The sequence below is a fragment of the Trichomycterus rosablanca genome, chromosome 13 (genome assembly GCF_030014385.1).
Source record: "Trichomycterus rosablanca isolate fTriRos1 chromosome 13, fTriRos1.hap1, whole genome shotgun sequence".
Lineage (NCBI taxonomy): Eukaryota > Metazoa > Chordata > Actinopteri > Siluriformes > Trichomycteridae > Trichomycterus > Trichomycterus rosablanca.
The window spans coordinates 21229122-21248377 of record NC_086000.1 but is presented as its reverse complement, the minus strand read 5'-3'; the positions used below and the strand labels follow the sequence as shown (position 1 = coordinate 21248377).

The 19256-nt window shown below is 36.9% G+C and overlaps 1 protein-coding gene across 1 annotated transcript in view; it reads left to right on the top strand.

Annotated features, from left to right (window-relative positions):
* mipol1 (mirror-image polydactyly 1) overlaps window positions 1–19256 on the top strand; it is an 80761-nt gene that overhangs the window by 24784 nt on the left and 36721 nt on the right. Inside the window, exons 5-11 of the mRNA XM_063007945.1 lie at window positions 1842–1918; window positions 3904–4081; window positions 6527–6662; window positions 7994–8099; window positions 11181–11310; window positions 16119–16152; window positions 16518–16688. Coding sequence (XP_062864015.1) covers window positions 1842–1918; window positions 3904–4081; window positions 6527–6662; window positions 7994–8099; window positions 11181–11310; window positions 16119–16152; window positions 16518–16688 — 832 coding nt within the window. The remainder of the gene's footprint in view (window positions 1–1841; window positions 1919–3903; window positions 4082–6526; window positions 6663–7993; window positions 8100–11180; window positions 11311–16118; window positions 16153–16517; window positions 16689–19256) is intronic.

Genomic DNA, 19256 nt, shown 5'->3' with positions numbered 1-19256 from the left:
AACTGGGTCGCAGGGCAGTGTTCCAGCATGATAATGACCCCAAACACACCTCTAAGACGACCACTGCTTTATTGAAGAGGCTGAGGGTAAAGGTGATGGACTGGCCAAGCATGTCTCCAGACCTAAACCCAATAGAACATCTTTGGGGCATCCTCAAGCGGAAGGTGGAGGAGCGCAAAGTCTCGAATATCTGCCAGCTCAGTGATGTCGTCATGGAGGAGTGGAAAAGCATTCCAGTGGCAACCTGTGAAGCTCTGGTAAACTCCATGCCCAGGAGAGTTAAGGCAGTTTTGGGAAATAATGGTGGCCACACAAAATATGGACACTTCAGGAACTTTCACTAAGGGGTGTACTCACTTTTGTTGCCGGTGGTTTAGACATTAATGGCTGTATATTGAGTTATTTTGAGGGAAGAATAAATTTACACTGTTATATAAGCTGCACACAGACTACTTTTCATTGTGTCAAAGTGTCATTTTGTCAGTGTTGTCCCATGAAAAGATATACTTAAATATCTGCAGAAATGTGAGGGGTGTACTCACTTTTGTGATACACTGTATATATACATACCTAGTCACAAATACTTTTTTAGCCTAAACAGATAACACTGTACTAATATTATTTAAAGGTCATAATGCAGTATAGGGCTGCACCATGGCCTGTCAGATTATGACATTTAGCTGACAATTCATTTTCATATATAAAACTGGGAATGTAGATTAAATTGACCTTTCTGTTGACTTTATGGCACTTTTCAAAATACAAAATATTGTTACAAATAGTTTATTTGTAACAAAGCTTATTATAATAATGGTAAAACTGGATGTTGTATTGACTTTAGCAAGAAACCAATTGAGAATTGCATTATTATTTTTTAAACTAAAATCCACTTCATTCAGCTATGTAATTATGTAATATTAGAAACTGGCCTAGTGTTGAATAACACATCTTTCAATTTGAAGTATTCTAATAAACAATAACTTAAGTTTTTCAAATATTCTACAAAGAAAAGAAACATTTGAAAAGATAGCACTATGCACTATAATTAAAAAATTAAGATACATAAAATGAACTTATGCAAGAGACCTAAACAGGTAGCTAAACCTGCCATTAGTTGTATAACAATTTTCCATATACAAATCTGAAGGTGGCTAGCTAGCTATAGTGACCTGAGCACTAGATCAAAACCAGTATGCTAAAACAAAAAAATAATTTATGCCACATCTTAATACAAATGTAAATTACATTAACTGTTGTTAACTGTCAGATTGTTAATTAAACTATTTATTATCATGACTTCATAAATGACAAAATATACTATTCTATAAATGTAAAAATATTTAATTAATATTCTTTGACTCTTATTACTCACATACCCATTGGCATAATTTTTGTTTAACATGTTTCTTTTTAATATTTAGTAATTTGTTTTCATGCTAAAAACAATTTAATTACTTTTGAGAGAATGAATATTATTAGTAAAAATAATAATAAGCTAACAATTGGACTTCAAATTTTAATAGTCAGAGCAACATACTGACCCATTATATTTTTTATTCTATTAAGTACTGGAAATGGCATCTCATATAAATATGCCTTAATGGATCTCTTTTTTTCTAAGAGCTATGATATTTACCTCATGTACTACCTTTTTCCAGGGCTTTGAGGAGTAAAGGCTACTAAAGGCAATCAAAGCATTCAGTGATGTTCATTTTATCAATATCTTGTATCCTCTGTTCTTGTGGGCCACGAACAAGAGCCTCTTTTTCACGTGTTCTCAGTTTAAATGGTCTTTGTCATGACAAACTGTTGTTTTATATTTGCTCTTTTGTTGTTTTCAGGTTCAGTAGTCAGAGGTCTACTCCATCTATTTCTCAAAGTACATCAGAAACAGAGACTGCTGAGAATATTTTAAAAGGTAAATAGTTTGATGCACTTACTGTAATTTTACATGTGTGTTTTTGTTTGAACTTTTTTAATCTTTAAAAAACAGCACAATCTTTATGCGTATGAAAATGAATAAATAATAAAGGGCTGCTGCAGTCCTGAACATGTTGCGATTATCTACATTTATGCAGCATTATCTGTTCCTCAACTTTCTGCTTCATTGTGTGTTCTGATATTTGTGCTTCTCTGTAATTCTCTTGTTTCTTTTTCTCCTCTCTCTAAAGCATTTGAGCAAATGGCTCAAGATTTTAGAAAGGACTCCTTGTTTGCCTGTGTGCTGTTCCATGCTAGCATAAACATTTATTTACAAGTGTAAATCACCTTCAACCACAGTGTCAGACTGCTGTCTAATAACTTTGCTTAGGCCATAATGCTATGGCAGAGCCACTATTTAGATAAACTGGTTGGAATGACAACACCATATTTACCCACCCTTCACCAAACACTCCCGATGCGCAAATTTATTCTGACACGCTGCTCAAATATACATTTGGGCTGTTGCTAAACCACTCCACACTTGATACAAAGATTGTAATGTGACTGACTAAAAAAATAGTTGCAGTTTTTTTGTTGACTGTTTTATTTAATTATTTGTATGTGCCCCCCCTCCCCCATTATTTTTACCCTTTTTTATTTGTTTTCTTATAAAAATCTGTGCCTCTTATCAGGAGCTGTTGTGCACTCAGTGGATTTTGTATTTGGTCAGTTTCCAAAGGAAATAACCCGTCTTCTACACATAATTCAATTAAATACCTGTTTGTGAGGAAATGTTACGTTAAACACATTTGTACTGGGGTGTAACTCGGGTTACTTTTTAAAATGTATTTCCCTCTCTAAAAGGTAGCCAAGTTAAGGGACAAAGTATTGAGAAGTCGCATATTTGCCATGTGACACAGGGCTTATATAAGTGTGTTTGGCATTATTATTCATGGTTGAATTTCGTGTTTGCACTGGCGAGTCTTACAGAGAATACTAATAACTGTCTCTAGCAATCCTGAGAGCAGAGCCCTAGCAACAAAGCTACGAGGCAGACCTCCCTGATCTCGACTTCAAAACCTGACCTTTCGCTAAATAATTGTGGCTGCTAAGCTGGAGCTTTTTGGACATAGTGGCCGCAAGGCTGTGACTGCTGCATCGTATTGCATTTATTATCGCAGAGGACTCCACCTTTTTTCTTACCGCTATTCTGGAAGGACTGTGCTTTTGAAGCAGTCGTAGGCTTTAAGTAGTCTATGTTTGAAAATGCGTTAATTTGCATTGCACTGATGTCAAACCGATTTATCTATATTTTATAATGGGGGGGGACTTGACCCTGAATGCTGCTCCGAAACAGGCTTTACAATTTTTACAAATAAAAGTCTGTTTTTTTATTTTTTTTTATTAAACTTATTATTTTTCTTCTTTTTACACACCTTTAGTCATATTCCACCTTGATCAGATGTGTTAATGGCCACTCTATTGGTTTTGACGCGAATAGGGGAAAAAGGTTTAGCTTGAAAGGCGGTGAGGGGGCGGGAGGGAGCAAGAGGGCTTACAGCAAAGTCCTCAGAAAGGGTGCCAGTTAGACAGGCCTCTGTTTTTGTCTCCTAGCCTGCTACGCTGGCCCCGAGTGCCACAGAAGCACTGACAGAGAACCATGCTTTCCCCTGCTGCCAGTCACTCGGCCTGGCCCGCCACATTCCCTCGTGAAAGATGGTCAGACCCAATTTCACAAAAACCAACAGAACAGAACTGCTTTTCAGCTGTCAGGCCTTCTTTGCAAAACAGAAAAAAGAAAGTTGTACACATGACATTTTACTGTGACGTTTCCCTCTGCATAGTTTTGTTTTGTGGTTGACACTTTTCACAAACCTTCTCGAAACAGTCACCCATGCCATTATACCACTTGCTGCTTCACAGAAGGAAACTTATTATTTTGTTGGAATAAAACTTATACACTCATTCTTTCTCATCCAGGACAGAATTTGTCTCTACCACCGCCCCCACCGCCTCCACCCCCAGACAGAAGCATGGAGGAGGGGATGCTGACACCCCAAAGAGTCCCCACAGGACAGGGACAGGATGGAAAAGAGCTGGACAGCAGGGCTCCCCATACACCTGATCACTGTAGTACGTCTGAGCCAGCAGTGTCCAGGTTCGTAAAGTGCAAAAAAAGACACTGCAGATTTCTGAAACCTTTGGTTCCATAAACTGGAGCTGTGCTGCTATAGTGTTTAATTAATTTTACCTTACGCTAAAGAAATGAAGACATAGAAGATATGAGAGTCATTAGACTTTTTATTGAAGAAAACTAAAAAAAAAACTATAAAAATATTTTTACTAAAATCTCATGCCACAATTATGCATCTTTGCATTACGTAGTGTGCACATCCTCATTTTGTCAGTATACACCGTTTAAATAATGATGAAAATAATGCTTTCAAAATTGATTGTTGCCATGGAGATGGGACATAATTAGTGACCACAAAATTTTTTACATCAAAAGTTTTGCTTCTGAAAGTTTGTACTATTGCAGAGCCTTGTCAAATCTTTTTCAGAGTGGAGGCTTTTAAGACCATTCATAAATGCTTGTTTGCATCTCTTGTAAATGGGATGTCCAAGAAGTTTGGCTATTATTTATATATATATATATATATATATAAGGGCCAGAATCTTGCAAGAGGTCAAAGCTGACAATGCAACTTCAGCTCAACAGTTGCTTCCGTCTTACTACTTGTTCATGGAGAGCTGTCCATTTTCTGTCCATCAGATTCTACCATCTCTGCTCAGAACTTTTGGAGCTCTTTTAGATTTACTATTTTGTTATTTATTGCCTCTCTTATCAAATCCCTTATTGCCCGGATGCCCAGTTTAGCTAGAAAGCCAATTCTCAGAAGGTTAAAGGTTGTGCCAAGCGTGTTGCGTTTCAAAACTTTGGATGCTGTTTCACATCTTTGCCATGATCACTGCTTTGCTGCAGAGTTACAGACAGTACTTGGATTTAATTGATAGTTGTTTTTTTGTTGCCCTGTCAATACAGTGTAAATTGTGAGACTTCTCGAAGATGTGTGTCTTTTTCAACTATGTCCAATTAATTTAAATTGCAAAGGGTGGCACAGCAAAAGGTCTGAATACTTTTGTGAAAAAGAGATTTTGGTAGATTTGATCCACTTATTAGAAGCTTTTTAAAGTTAATACATTTGCAGCCATGGTTCACCTATTACAAATATCCATTCTTATGTCTTCAGTAGAAAGTTTCATAATATTACTGCCAAACATGACTTTAGAATTAAGTGAATGTTACAGAAGTCAAATAGCTCTTCTAAACCAAGGGGACCTTGTCAGCAACAAATTATGGCTAAACTGTGGGTGTTTTAAAGAACTGTGCATGGCACTCTAAAATGTTTAGACTACACTGGATCATTTGTATCCAATCATGCAGACCAAAAGTGACCACACCACTGACAAACGCATAAAGCTTTGATTAGTGATTTATTCAACATCAGCTTTTGCACAGATATACGTAGAATCTGCTGAAAAACTACAGTTAAAGCAAGGTGGCACAGTAGTGGGTTTGAAGGGCAAGAAGTCCTATTTACTAAGTCTGAGCTTTATGGCAGCAACTTTTCTATATTTTAAAATACAAAGTGTGGAGAACATGGCTCATCAGATTATACTGATTATATGTTTTGTTTGCAAAGCTTTGTAATAATTCAAGAAAAATGCTAAATAGATGCATTTTCACTTGTGTAGGGTACATGGCATCATGGACTCAATAAATAGCAGAACTATTGTATGCATTTTTTCTAATTTGACTCCAAATCTAGTTGTATTTAACTACCCGATCACATTTGGCTTCCTCGACTGCTGCTGACCTCCACTCCTGACTAAGGAAAACCATGACTATCACATAGGCCCCCCAACATGTGTGCCGTAGCTGACCTTTTCTTGTTTAGCTGCACAAGATGAGTTCATACGAAGATTCGCATCGTGCATGTAGTCACGCACCCATCAGTACAAAATGACAACTTTTCACTATCTTCATTGTGCCCTAGAACAGCTTTTTATAGTCTAATCATAGAGTCTAATCATAAAGTCTCATAGCTAATTATGCACATTAGTAACATAAGGAATCTGTTTTTACAGAAACAGAATTTTATAACAACTTTCTTCAGCTGACCTTTTAGTAGCATTAGTGCTTAAAGTGCAGCAGAGCCTAAAAATATTATTTCAGTAGTCAATGTACATTGTTAGATGGTTATAATAAGAGCACAAAATAAACCTACTTTGATCGATATATGACAGCTTGCATTTTAGTGTATCTGTTAATAAATCAAATGAATCAAATTGGTGGTCTAAAAGAAGGAAGTAATTTACCTGCCAATACACCACAGTAGTACTTTAATATTTTCTTAAAGGTCAACTGTACGATTTGTGTAATATCTCAAAAGTAAATAAGGCACAGTAATATAAAATATGAAACTTTGAAATTGCATCCCTTGTGTATTTGATAATTTCATGCCAAAATGTGACTAATTCATTGTTTTGCTCAAATGGGGGTTTAATAACAGAGTTTCTAATTAACTTTTGGCTTTTGTAGAGGAAACACAGATGAAGACCATGGGAGTTTCAAAGTTAACCAAGAAACCAGAAAGCAAGTCCCATTTGTGGATGAAGAGAAGAATATTGCATTTCTTTTAAAGGAGCTGGATTGCCTAAGAGACCTCAATAACAAAGTAAATACATTTATTTTCAGTGCCTTTTATTTAGCCTCTCTCTCAACTTTTGTGTATGTTGCAGGCATCACATTCCTTGTTTGTTTATATCTACAAATACAATTAAACTGCTCGTGAGAACATTGGAAATCTTTTCTTTGTCACTTAATGAAAGTTTTACAGTGAACAAACCACAGATTTTTTTTATTGCATTTTGCTAAACGTCCCAACTTTTTTGAAAATAGGGTTTATGTAAAGTTATTGAAGTAGTATCTAATTTCTTTTTGGATAAAACTTTATTATACAGCAGTAAAAACTCAAGCATGTAAAAATCTTTATAAAAGATCTGAGGTGTATTTGGGACATGATGTGTACTGCAGGTTCTTCAGTACTGCTGGGATCTCTGTGTGTATCTTTGCTCATCTGGAGTCTCTATCATAATGGGCTTGGGTGGAGAGCCTCTTCGAAACGACTGTAATTGATGTCCATGGTTTGCAAGTAGCTGTGACTCCTGACAGAAAGGCAGGAACATGTCCCAAGAGTGTTTTTTGATGGCAGAGATGTGTAAGAGCTGTTCAAGGGCTCTAGCCCAGTCTAGAGTGGAGACTACAACAAACTGAAAAGACAGGATGTTAAATCTGGAATTTGAAATCTTGTAAAGTATCTCTTCAGTCTGATTTATAGCCACAACACAACATTTCCAACTTTTTATTAATGTTATCAAGTGGTTAGTGCTCTAATTGCCAAATAGCAAATACAAAAATGTCTAACTGGTTATCTTTGCTACAATAAGTGTTAAAACTGACTAGCAACCACAAATAGAAATATGGCTGTTGTCAGAGCACCACTTAATGTAAAAGCTAGATCCAGATTTTTCTTTTTATTGGTCACTTGCCAGATTTTTAAAATGGTAATTAAGAGATATTGAAAAAGTGTATGTGCAACTGTAAAATTAAAGTACCTTTGTGCAGGAAACAGATGCACTGTTAACAATTATAAAAGCACAGTGATTAAGGTTATCAGTTATCACTAGTTATCAGAAAGTTGCCAGTTCAAGGCCCGCTGCCACCAGGTTGACACTGTTAGGCCCCTGAGCAAGGCCTTTATCCCTCAATTGTTTGCCTTGTATACAGTCACAATTGTATGTCTCTTTGGAAAAAAGCTCTGCTAAATGCCATTAATGTCAGTATTTTTATAGATGATACATATTTAGCTATTTTCCTTTAAAATCATCTTAACAACAAGTTCTATACAGACTATTTTTTTGGTTTGTAACATTAATGTATGCCTTACTGTTTAGTTTTCAATGTTACAGTACATTTGTGTGTGTGTGTATATGTGTGTGCGTGTAGCTGCAGGATAAGCTGATGCTGAAAGAAAAGGAGCTGGAGACTATTCGATTGGACAGTCAGCTTCAGGACGAGAAATTTGAGGCCCATGCATGTGAAAGAGCTGCAGGTATGAGGGTTAGAAATGACAAAGTAAAATTTGTGCAAAAACCATGACACCCATGCCTGTTTGTGTTTGCTATCAAAGAGACTTAATAGTACTCTTTTGGGTGGTTGGTTGTCAGTTCTGTTCTACTTAGTCACATACATTGCATGACATAATGTTAAGTGTATGGTGCAAGCCATAGCCTACTTACTGCTGCTGTTGGGCCCTTGAGCAAGGCCCTTAACCCTCAATTGCTCAAACTGTATATTGTAACTAATGTAATAATGTAAGTCGCTTTGGATAAAGATGTCTGCTAAATGCAGAAAATGTAAATGTATCATTTAGCGCAGACTTTTAATATTTTAAGCAATTACCCACTAGTTATACACACATGTATGCTCACTGAACACTAAAGTGCATTCATTCATTATTTTAGAAACTTAAGACCTACCATATGGATGAACAGTGTGGGTATAATTACTGATTGCATCTATTGTTCTGTACACACCCTGTACCCCTTTTAATCATTGTAATGGATCCCCTGAAAACCCCACTAAGTAGATATTATTTGAGTGGTAAACTTTTCTCAGCACTGCAATGACACTAACATAGCAATGACATGGTAGTGTGTGTTGTTTAGGTGCAGCAGTGTTGTTGGGTCTAATTACTGTTTAAACTTACTGGCCTCTTTTTAGCAACACATAACATGTTAGCTCTTGTTGTAGGTTTACTGTTCAAAGACTAGAGGAAGATTAACACAGAAATAGAAAACAGCTCTAGTTTCTATCAGTGGACACTTTTAAATAACATGATGCTGTTGATATGTTTGTTTGGTTAATGATTCTTCTAGCAGCATTAACACTGAGGCATATTAAAATTCCTAAAAACAATGCTGTACTTGGTCCACTCATACCAGAACAACACACTGCCATTACATTACCATGTTAGCATCACTGCTGCAATAAAATCTGGTTAGTTGGGTTCTCTGGTGGTCCCATCCGATTGATAAATAGAGTAAAGCAAGGGGGAGATTACAGCAAATCATTCTGTGGTTTGTGGTTTATGATGTTATTAATATAATTAACCAGCTAGTCACCTCGTAAATAAATGCTATTTGCTCTACAAATATTTAAATCTGTTCATGTTTTTTTTAACCATGCAAAAAGCCTTCTGTCATATTGTGATAATTAAAAGAAGACACAAGACATATAGAGCACAATTAGGCAACCGCTTGTTCATGATATAATATGAACATGCGAGTATTTGCCATTCTCATTTTATTATTATTCGCATGGTTTGAAAAGGCAGTGTTTAAAGAGCAAATTCTACCTAAAATGCAATATTGATTTTCCTACTGAACTTTGGTATGACTTAGCTGAAGGCTGCCTGTTTATCATTAAGCCAGTGCATAGGCAGGAATTAGATGTTAATGGATCTCAGTCCTACTTTCAGTGGGTGTAAACAGGGAAATAAGGGCAGTTTGATTACAGCCTTGTAGGTTTTAATAGACTATTTTAGTTTAAAAAAAATTATTGGACCATTCTGGTGCAGGAGAGTTTGTGTACTGTGTACTGTGTTGTGTACTGTTATTAACATGCATAGATGCATGATTTTGGTGATTTCTGAAAGAATTACACTTAACTTAAAATTCCAACTTTTCTGAACTGTGAAGTATACTTTAAAAGAATAACTTATCTTGGTTGGCTGATTTTTATTTTGATTAGTTGTAGAGTCATCAAAGCACTACTTTACAAAAATCTTATTAGCTGTTAATTATCTGGCAAGCTAGCTTTTGGCTTGTTAGTTATGTGCTGATGTTACCTACATAAAACTTTGCTTATTATTATAGATTTTAATGATTTGTTACTATGTCATAAACCAGTGAGAATATAACAATGTAAATTGAGTCTTCAATACTGAATTTTTTTTATTTCTGTCTGATGCAAGCTACCCTGTCACCCTGCTAAGTCAAGGTCTGTTAACGTGTGCCATGTTGGTTGTCACAAATTATGTCCTGCGTACTAAATATTATGTCTGAGAAAATACCATACTGTTTGCTATAAAGTAGTCAATTTCAAATGCTTATGTCAAACTGGATTGCAGATTATTGTAAATGGTTTAATTCTTTGGCTTCTAATGAATAAAAAAAATAGGATAATGCAAGTTAAGACTCGAATACTGAAATCCCATATGTAACTGACAAATTTGTGCATATTTAGTAAATATGCTGGGCCATATTTAGCATTTCTTACCTATTGAAACACACTAAACAATATTATTCTACATTGTTTATTTTATTGGTTTAAAATCACCTTTTCACTTAGTTAAAATCAATATTGTTTAGTCATTCACATGTTTACAGGGTTCAATCATTTAAGTCTTTATATACAGTATAAGCTATAGCCTATAGAGTGTTTTTAATGCTAACCCATACTACTTTCTATTTAAACCCTATTTAATAAAGTTTAAACACAATGCTGCTTCTTTTGGTTCTTACTGGTCAAGCATTATGTGCTTCTTGTGTATAGGGACGATGAGATGATTTTTGACATCTGTAAGTCACATGTAATTGCTTGCTCTCCCTGCAAGGATGATAAACCCGGATGTTTTGATGCTGGAATTTTCCATATAGAATACCACTTTAGGATGTGACTCTGAGTGCAGGGTACCACAGACCTGCTGTTTTTATTACTCCGGGCACACGTGTCAAACCTGAGCGGAGGCAGTCATCTCAAAATGAGGCTCACTTATAGTTATTAATACCTTTGCCACAGTGTTTCAGTAGCAATAACCTCTTTCCCGAGGAGCTTAGCCTTGTTATTGAGCAGCTGAAATGCTGGTTTCAGCAATACAAGAGTAATAACCAACCATTTCTCTCTCTCTCTCTCTCTCTCTCTCTCTCTCTCTCTCTCTCTCTCTCTCTCTCTCTCTCTCTCTCTCTCGCTCTCTCTCTCTCTCTGCTCTCTCTCTCTCTCTCTCTCTCTCTCTCTCTCTGCTCTCTCTCTCTCTCTCTCTCTCTCTCTCTCTCTCTCTCTCTCTCTCTCTGCTGCTCTCTTACCTTCAATTTTGTTGCTCTCTTTTTCTCTATCTCTGTCTCTCTCCCAGCCCTGGTGGAGGAGATTTATAAAGCTCAAAGGGAAAGGGACCAGGCTGTGATGGCCAGACTAAGGCTAGCTAATGAAGAGAGGGATGAAGCTCTTCTGCGTGCCAAGAAGCTTCAAGAGGCCGCACTGGAGTAGGTTCTTATATTAATTTGATCCAAACAAGGCCACTTAGCCATTTCTTACAGTTTTCCATGAATATTATACTACGTACTGTATATTGCAGGATGATATTACAATACAATATCAGTATTGCAGTATACTGCCACTGCGATGAGTCACTTGCCATAAGTCTTGTCATATGTCAATATAATTTCACAATCACTGTGACAAGTAATCTGGCAGTTTTAGTATTTCTATATCCATTGTTTGGATTCCCCATGTTGCAGTGTTTGTTGCTTTTTTGTTAGGAAAACTTAAGCAAAACTAAATATCAAGAAACATTTTGTAACATGAAAATTGCCAATAATTTATAACCAATAACCAATAATTTGGTCATTAGTTGATACTGCTGTGGTCACTATGTTTGTCAGTGTTAGGGATGGCTATTGTTTATTGTTTCTGGTTGATAGATGTACATTGCACAGTCAAACTACATCCCTACATTATTCATCAAATCAACACTTTAGGTAAGGAGTGTGCTAAATTGATTGCTAAATTAATTCAGTTGCAGCTAAGCCTGCTCACATTTGTAAATACCATAACCCACATTGATACACTACATAGACAAAAGTGTTGCGACACCTGATCATAAGGTTTTTGGACATTCCTTTCTAAAACTGGAAAATAATATGGAGCTGGCACTCCATACATGGCTATAAACGCCTCTACTTTTCTGGAAAAGCTTTTCAGAAGATTTTGAACTGTGTCTCTGAGAATTTGTACTTTTTATGTCAAAACAGCGTTTTAAGGTTGGGCAGTTTGTTGGACGGCATTGGATTTATTTTGTAGGCTTTGGGCTTTTTTAATCATCTTAATTTTTTTGACAATTGATAACTTAAATCCATATTAGAAAGGTATCTTGGCAGGTGGTACAGCGGGATATTCCGCTAGCACACTAGCCCAGAGATTCTGAACTCCTTGGTTTGAAACCTGGTGTTGCCACCGGTCAGCTGGGCATCATCTAGCGGGCATAATTGGCAGTGCATGCAGCAGACACGTTTTTGCTAGGGTGGGATGTGGACTATGTGGGTGGGATCTTCAAACGCTGTGTAAGGACCCTGATTAGCAGATAGAGAGGTGCCTGTGCAGAATCCATGTGTAAAAAAGGGTTCCACTAAGGTGTGCGTGGGTCGGAGGAGGCATGAGCAGCAATATACCCACCTGACTGCAATCAGGGATCCCCCAGCAGCGGAAGACAAATTGACTATGCTAAACTGGGAGAAAATGCATAAATAAAATAGAAAATCAGCAGTGGATAATTATTAGTTGTGTTCAGATTTGCTGATACACAGATAATGTAAAGATAATTAGATAATAATCAAGGTTATTGAATAATATATATTTTTTATTTTTTATTTTTATAATACTAAAGAAAAGACTTTCTCTTGTGTCTTTCTTTTCACCTTTTATTACAAAACAATTAAAAATTTCAGGTCATTTGTAGTGGTGCTTTAGGGCTTTGTGGCCTGTACCGAGTCCGTTTACTTGTCAGCAAGCACTATGGGAGGCTGCTTTGTTCCTGCTGTTGCAGGACATGACGGATGAATGGATGGGGGTGAGAAGGGTGAGCAGAGAAAAATCCAATATCGACTGGTTTGGAAATATATCAGAGGGGTGTGACATTTCATAAGAGTTCCCTTTCTCTGCTGCTGGCTTGTCAGTCAAAAGTTGCACGCATAGGAAATCAATCAAGTCCTTCAGCTCAGTGTATGTTTGCCGTTAACACCCTGCCTTAACTGCCCTAATTAATGTGGTGATCTTTTTCTGTTTGTTTAGTTTGCTAATAATGCTGGTGCAGGTATTTATGAGGTGAGAATGCTGTTCTTAAGTTGTGTCTGGTTTAAAGATTAAAGCCGTTTTGTGCACCTGCAGAGGACTGAGGTCAGTTTGATTCCAAAGTAATAACAGTTTTAAGAAATTACAATTGTGTCATTACAGTGATAATCAAATTTTTCAGTTCTTTTAACAGAAAATGAATTTGGGGGCCTGTGGTTTCTACTTAAATACAGCATTGCTCATTATTCAACAGGTTTGAGCCAGTTGTATCTAATCTTCAAATTATTGGTATGTGATGTAGTCATCTGTAAGTAGAGTGCAACTGCAGTGGATTCCTAAAGTATTCAAACCCCTTGATTTTTTGCACACTGTATTGTGATGTGGATTTAATTCTGAACAGATATAATTGACATTTTTACTCATTCTACACATCACCCATAAATGAAATCTCGATATTCAAGATATTCCAAATATTCCAATATATATTCCAATACTCACAAAAGTTTTCAGACCTTATATTCAATACTTGTTTGCTGCCCTTTTAGCAGCAAGTACAGCTGTAAGTCTTCTTGTATAAATTTCTACAAGCTTCGCACTTGGATTTGGGTTTATCTCATTCTTCATGACAGATCTTTTTAAGCTCCATCACATTGGATAGCAGGCAAATGTAAACAGCCATTTTTATGTATTTCTAGTTATGATAACCTGATAAGGTTATTAAATTTAAATTTGAGTTTTGTCTGGGGCCACTTAAGAACATTCATACAGTTGCCCCAAAGCCACTCTAGTTTTGTCTTGGCTTTTAGCATTTAAAAGATGTTGACTTCGCCTGGGCAGGATAGGATGAGGTTTTCCTGTATTGTTGTTCCTGTATTTGACTGCTTTCAGTTGTCTCCTAATTCCTGTCCTTGCTGCTAAATGTGTAGGGATGCTATTAGCCAGGTGATGTGTGATGCCTGTTTTTTTCTCTTGAGCAAACCTGTCTGTTCAAGAGAAAAAACCCAAAATTTTGTCAAGAGGTCTTAGTGATCTATTCAGGACAGTGCAGAACAATTCAACTATTATTGCGAATGACTCACAGGATGACCTGATGATGGCTTGGACGAGTGTGGCAAACATAAGAAAAACACCTAACAATCAAGAACTTCATGGTTGTACTCCACAATGCATGCCACTCTTGACCAAGCTCAGGAGGGGTCAACTGGATCTTGTCAAGGAATCAGAATCAGAAAGCAGTTGCACAACGAAAGCCACCAAACCTCAATGAGCTAGAAGCTTTTGCACAAAAAAAGGAAGAATATTCAACATGAGAGGTTTCAGAGGCTTTCTAGCACCTGCCAAAATCTCTTTTTAGAGGTTATCAATGCAAAAGGAAGTTCCTTCAAGTACTGAAGCTGGTTGAATAAGTTGCACATGGACAGTTGTCAAGATGACTAGATATCTTTTTTTATACCACAGCAAAAATTTTTAATTCAAGCTAAAATATATCTTTATAGTAACATAGACTTTGTTCTGTTTTAGTATGGTAGGATGACCTGGTAGTTTTAAAAAGGATAAAGATGTAAAAATGTGTTACAGATAAAGATTACTGACATATATTAGAAAACGCATGGCTTATGTTTGTAAGCATATTCTTACAACTTTTATTGAACTCTCAACTTAAAACCACATACAACACTATTTTGAATAGAAAAACAATACTAGAATGCAGAATGGCATTGATTTTGAGACAGCTACTAAAGTTTGTAAGCCTACCACTTTCCTGTATACTGCATAAGAACTGAAAACATGCTGTTTTATTTGGCAAAAGATGTGAATGGCATATCGTACATAAAAAATGAAATATTTAAAAAGTCTTTAAATATTTTATTCACTACTTTAATTTAATGATGCTTCTCAAGTCACTTAGCAATTCTGCAGTAATATTGAGCTTTGAAAATGCATTTTCTTTCATTCCTGTGAATGCCAGATCACACGAAAATCTAATTATCCAACATCATTTTCTCATCTGAATTGCAGTGCTCAGCTCGGCCTCCTACGAAAAATTTTAATTGATAGCCAAGCAGAATCCCATTATCTTGAATGGTTGGAAATGGGAATAAGGGCACATTCCTGAACCTTATTTTGAGTGGTCGTTTTGGGTCTGTGTTTAAATAAGTATGCTCCTTTATAAAGTGAGGTTATCCATGTAATGCCTTGGTAAATGAGATGTAGTTGTTGTTTTTTATCATGAGACAGGGTCTAGAAAATCGGAATCTTTCTCAGCTGTGGGTGACACTGAGATCGGGCAATTTTTCAGCTTATGAAAATAGACAGATAGTCATGATGCGTAACTATACAGAGCCTTGCTGTTGACAAGCATCCCTGCAACACATTGTACCTGGTTAATGCGTAAACATTGCCTTTAGTTGCATTTACTGTTTTCTGTAATTCGTAGTGACAAGTGAAGTAGCAGTTCTAGTTTGTTGACTGAGCAATAATAGTTAATAATAATAGTTAATTTAGGCCTTGTATGCTTTGGAAATAAAAATAGTGTGCATAGGAGTACACCTTAAAGAAATCCTACTCTTGGAACAAAAAAGTTTTTAGATATGCGTATGACTTGGGTCCAAAATTAAAGTTTTCTTTACCTTTATAAAATGCTCTGAACTGCTCAGCAGGGTCTAAACTGTTCTGTCCTAATACAGTTCTCTATTTTTCTGCACATATGAACACTTGATCCCAGTGGTCATATAGAGTAGTAAACATTAATATCTTAACAGTTCACTGTCTGTGCTGAGCAGAATGGGCATTATTGTTGAATAATAGCAAGGACTGGTGGTACTTTTAATATGCTGGAGAGTCTTCTGCACCACACTGGAAAACCAACAGAATGCAATTACTGGCTTTAGGAAGTGATTTCATTTTACCAAGTGCAGGAAAGGAAACTAATGGAAGCTCACTACATTTCATTTCTGTCTTTCTCTTCCTCTGTCTCCCCCTCCTCCCTACTGTTCTTCTCCAGGCTAGAGAATATTAACCCAGAGGAAACTGACACGGTAAGCCCTTTGGAGAATTTTGTGTGATCTGACAATTTTTCTGTGTATTATTTTAGCAAGGCTGTGTTATATGAGAAAACGACCTTAGGAAAAAGGGATTGTGAGGACTGCTTAAAAAGCTAATATTAAATTTGTTAAGTGTAATTCTGCTTGAGCCTGTTCAGTCATAAGAGACCATTTAACAAAAATAAACTGATGAACCAAACTGGTTAAAGTTGAATCAACATGAATGAATTCTATGCTTTTATTTTCTGTCCCACCAGTAAAAGTGTGTGTATGGCTATTTTTTTTGTCCCATACAAAAGTGTCTCCAATCATTATCATTAATATAGATGTGAATGTGTGTGTGTGTGCGTGTGTGTTAGGATTTGGAGGCGTTGCTAAACAAGGTGAGCAATGCAGAATCGGCCTTGAGTGTGGAGCGTAATGGCATGGCCATCATGGAACTCATTCAGAGGGCTAGAGAGCGCCGCTCCAGGATCATCTCTGAGGAGATGAAAGTTGTCATAAACGAGAGAGACAATGCTTTAACCCGGGTAAGACCCAGTACCACTTACAACACCAAAAACACTCCAGTTAGGGTTGAATTAAACACCCAGTTGTTGTGTACCAATCCAGAAACATTTAAACCACAGACAGATAAATCAGACCCAATTTTCCAAATATATATCCTGTATGATGCTTTAAATAACCAGTAATCTTAACCACACATCTGTTTATTTACTGATCTGGCTCTGATTTAAGAATCAACACATCAGCTACCTAATTCATATGTAGATACACATTGCTGCGTAACTTCAAATATTTTACATACTGTTTATACACACACATTTTATCAAATGAAAACAAATAAGCAAGTTACCAGTTGTTGACATGGTCATATTACATAATACTTACATAATACTATCATATCAAAGATCAGATCGGAATAAGACTTTGGGTGAAAAAAAATCCTAAACATGGTCAGAAATGTGTGTAGATGGTCGCAGATTGGCTTCTTAAACCTTTTCCTCCACTCTGACCTTTTGGGTCTGGATTTATAGGAATATTTGTTATTGGGGTCCTTTCAGCAGCATTTGCTCCGGACACCTACCTGGATTTTTTCCGTTCCGCCCAACAGGACAGAAAGGCTGGCATAAGACATGTGGAGAATAAAGGCATCACAACAGACTGAGTGTATGCTGAACAAATGCTGCTACATTAAATGCTTGCTGTGCCACTGCAGCACCTTTTTTGAAGGAAAGCCAGTGCAGACTGTTTATAGAAATCGACATATGGATGATTACAGAGTCTGGCAAATGTATTATTAATTTATTTTTTACACAGCAAAATTTGGTTTGGCATTATTTATTAATTTATCTGAAGTTACTACAACTCTAAAAGTACCTTTTTTATATTCTACACAACTACATTTGCACACCTGAATAGTAATTTAGAGCTTTTGGGGTTTTGTGCATGCTCATGTTTGATCTGCAAAGAGTGTGTTTTGTCTTACAGGTTTTTTTTTATTGAGTTTTTAAGACATAAAACCTTACAAAATAACAGAGTCCTGAAACAGTAGACCATTAAAGCAGTGTCAACCTCTTCAGTAGAAAGACAAGGTGTAACCTGTTTAACTCCACCCAAACTCTGTATTACTGTAATCTCTACTCCATCTGCAATCCTTCTAAAATTGTGCTTTGTTTTTCAATATGGCCAAAAACCCATCTATGGGGCAATTTCAGAAGTATGTTGCAAACGCTGGCCTAATCCTTCCGAGGCAGAGCTGGGTCCCCTCTCTATCCTTAAGGATTTCTCTCTCCCCTGCCGCTTCTCCCATCCCTTTCTTCATCTCACAGGGATTAGCTGCCGGCAGCAGGCAGAGGGCCACCACATTTCTGCGGCCTGCAGGAATATGAAAATCTGGATAAGTGTTGGAAGAAATCAATCTTATTTTCTCGTCCATCCTCCTCTTAAAGTAAATGCAAAGAATAAAATGTGCTTCCTTATGTACCTGGTTTGATGCGCTTATTGAATTTCTCTGGATATTGATGGAGTGCTGATGTTAAAGCAGAGAGAAAATCACCTCTCTAGATGATCTAGGCCACTTTGACTGTTGTTGAGATCTCATTTAATTTACTTCACTAAGCATGCAATTATTGGGGCTTGAAAATCCTTATACTGAATATAATTAAAGATGTAATCTGATGCAGAATATTAATACTCTATATTATCAAAAGTATTTGTACTGATCGTGAGCTTGTTGGACATCCCATTTCAAAAACAAATGGAATTAAAATAGAGAGACCTCTATGTGATATTTTCAGGTATTGTATCAAATGTTCTAAATACAGCATAGTTTACTTGGTGTCATTTATCTGACAGGTACTTTGGAAATACTTTATGAAACTGACTTGTAACTCACTCACTCACTGTGCACTTCTAAATAATAGGCAGACATTTGTCCACAAGCAAAGCTATTTTTGCAATGTAATCTGCTTTATTTTCCTCATGTGGGTCAAGAAAAGAGGGGTAAAGAGAACCCAGAAATGACCCGGGATTTTGGTGTGAAAGGGCTTAATTTAATATGTCTGCTCGTATGCCTCATTTCCCTCGGACTGGCTATTTTTGGAGTTCTAGCAGCAGGATAGACCTTTGGATCAGAACAGAGGTGCATTCTGATTTAAATACGTTTCCCCCCGAAAAACATCTGTTACTTGCGGGCCATAACTCAGGCTGACACTAAAGAGGAGTTGTGTGTTTTGTCTGGCCATCACCGGTATTATTTTAGTCTGCAGAGGAAAGGGCCAGGAGCGGGTTCTGAGGCTGAGAGGCTTGTTTGCGCCGACACTGGGCTTTGAGGAAGCTGGATGTTAAAACACTGGGACTTGTCAGGCAGTGAGGATGGTTTACATTCCTAGTAAGTGTCCCTTGGTCTAGGAATGCACACATGGAGAAGAGCACATATGGAGTGGTCTAGAAAAGCCCCGCTTACAATAATACTCAGCAAGCGTCTGTCGCATGGTTGTGTTTATGCTGTCTGTCCTTCTGCCTGTTGCTCAGTCTGTGTCGGTGCTCCCTTCCATTCTACAGCTGTCTGAAAAAGGTGTTGAAGGCGATTAGGA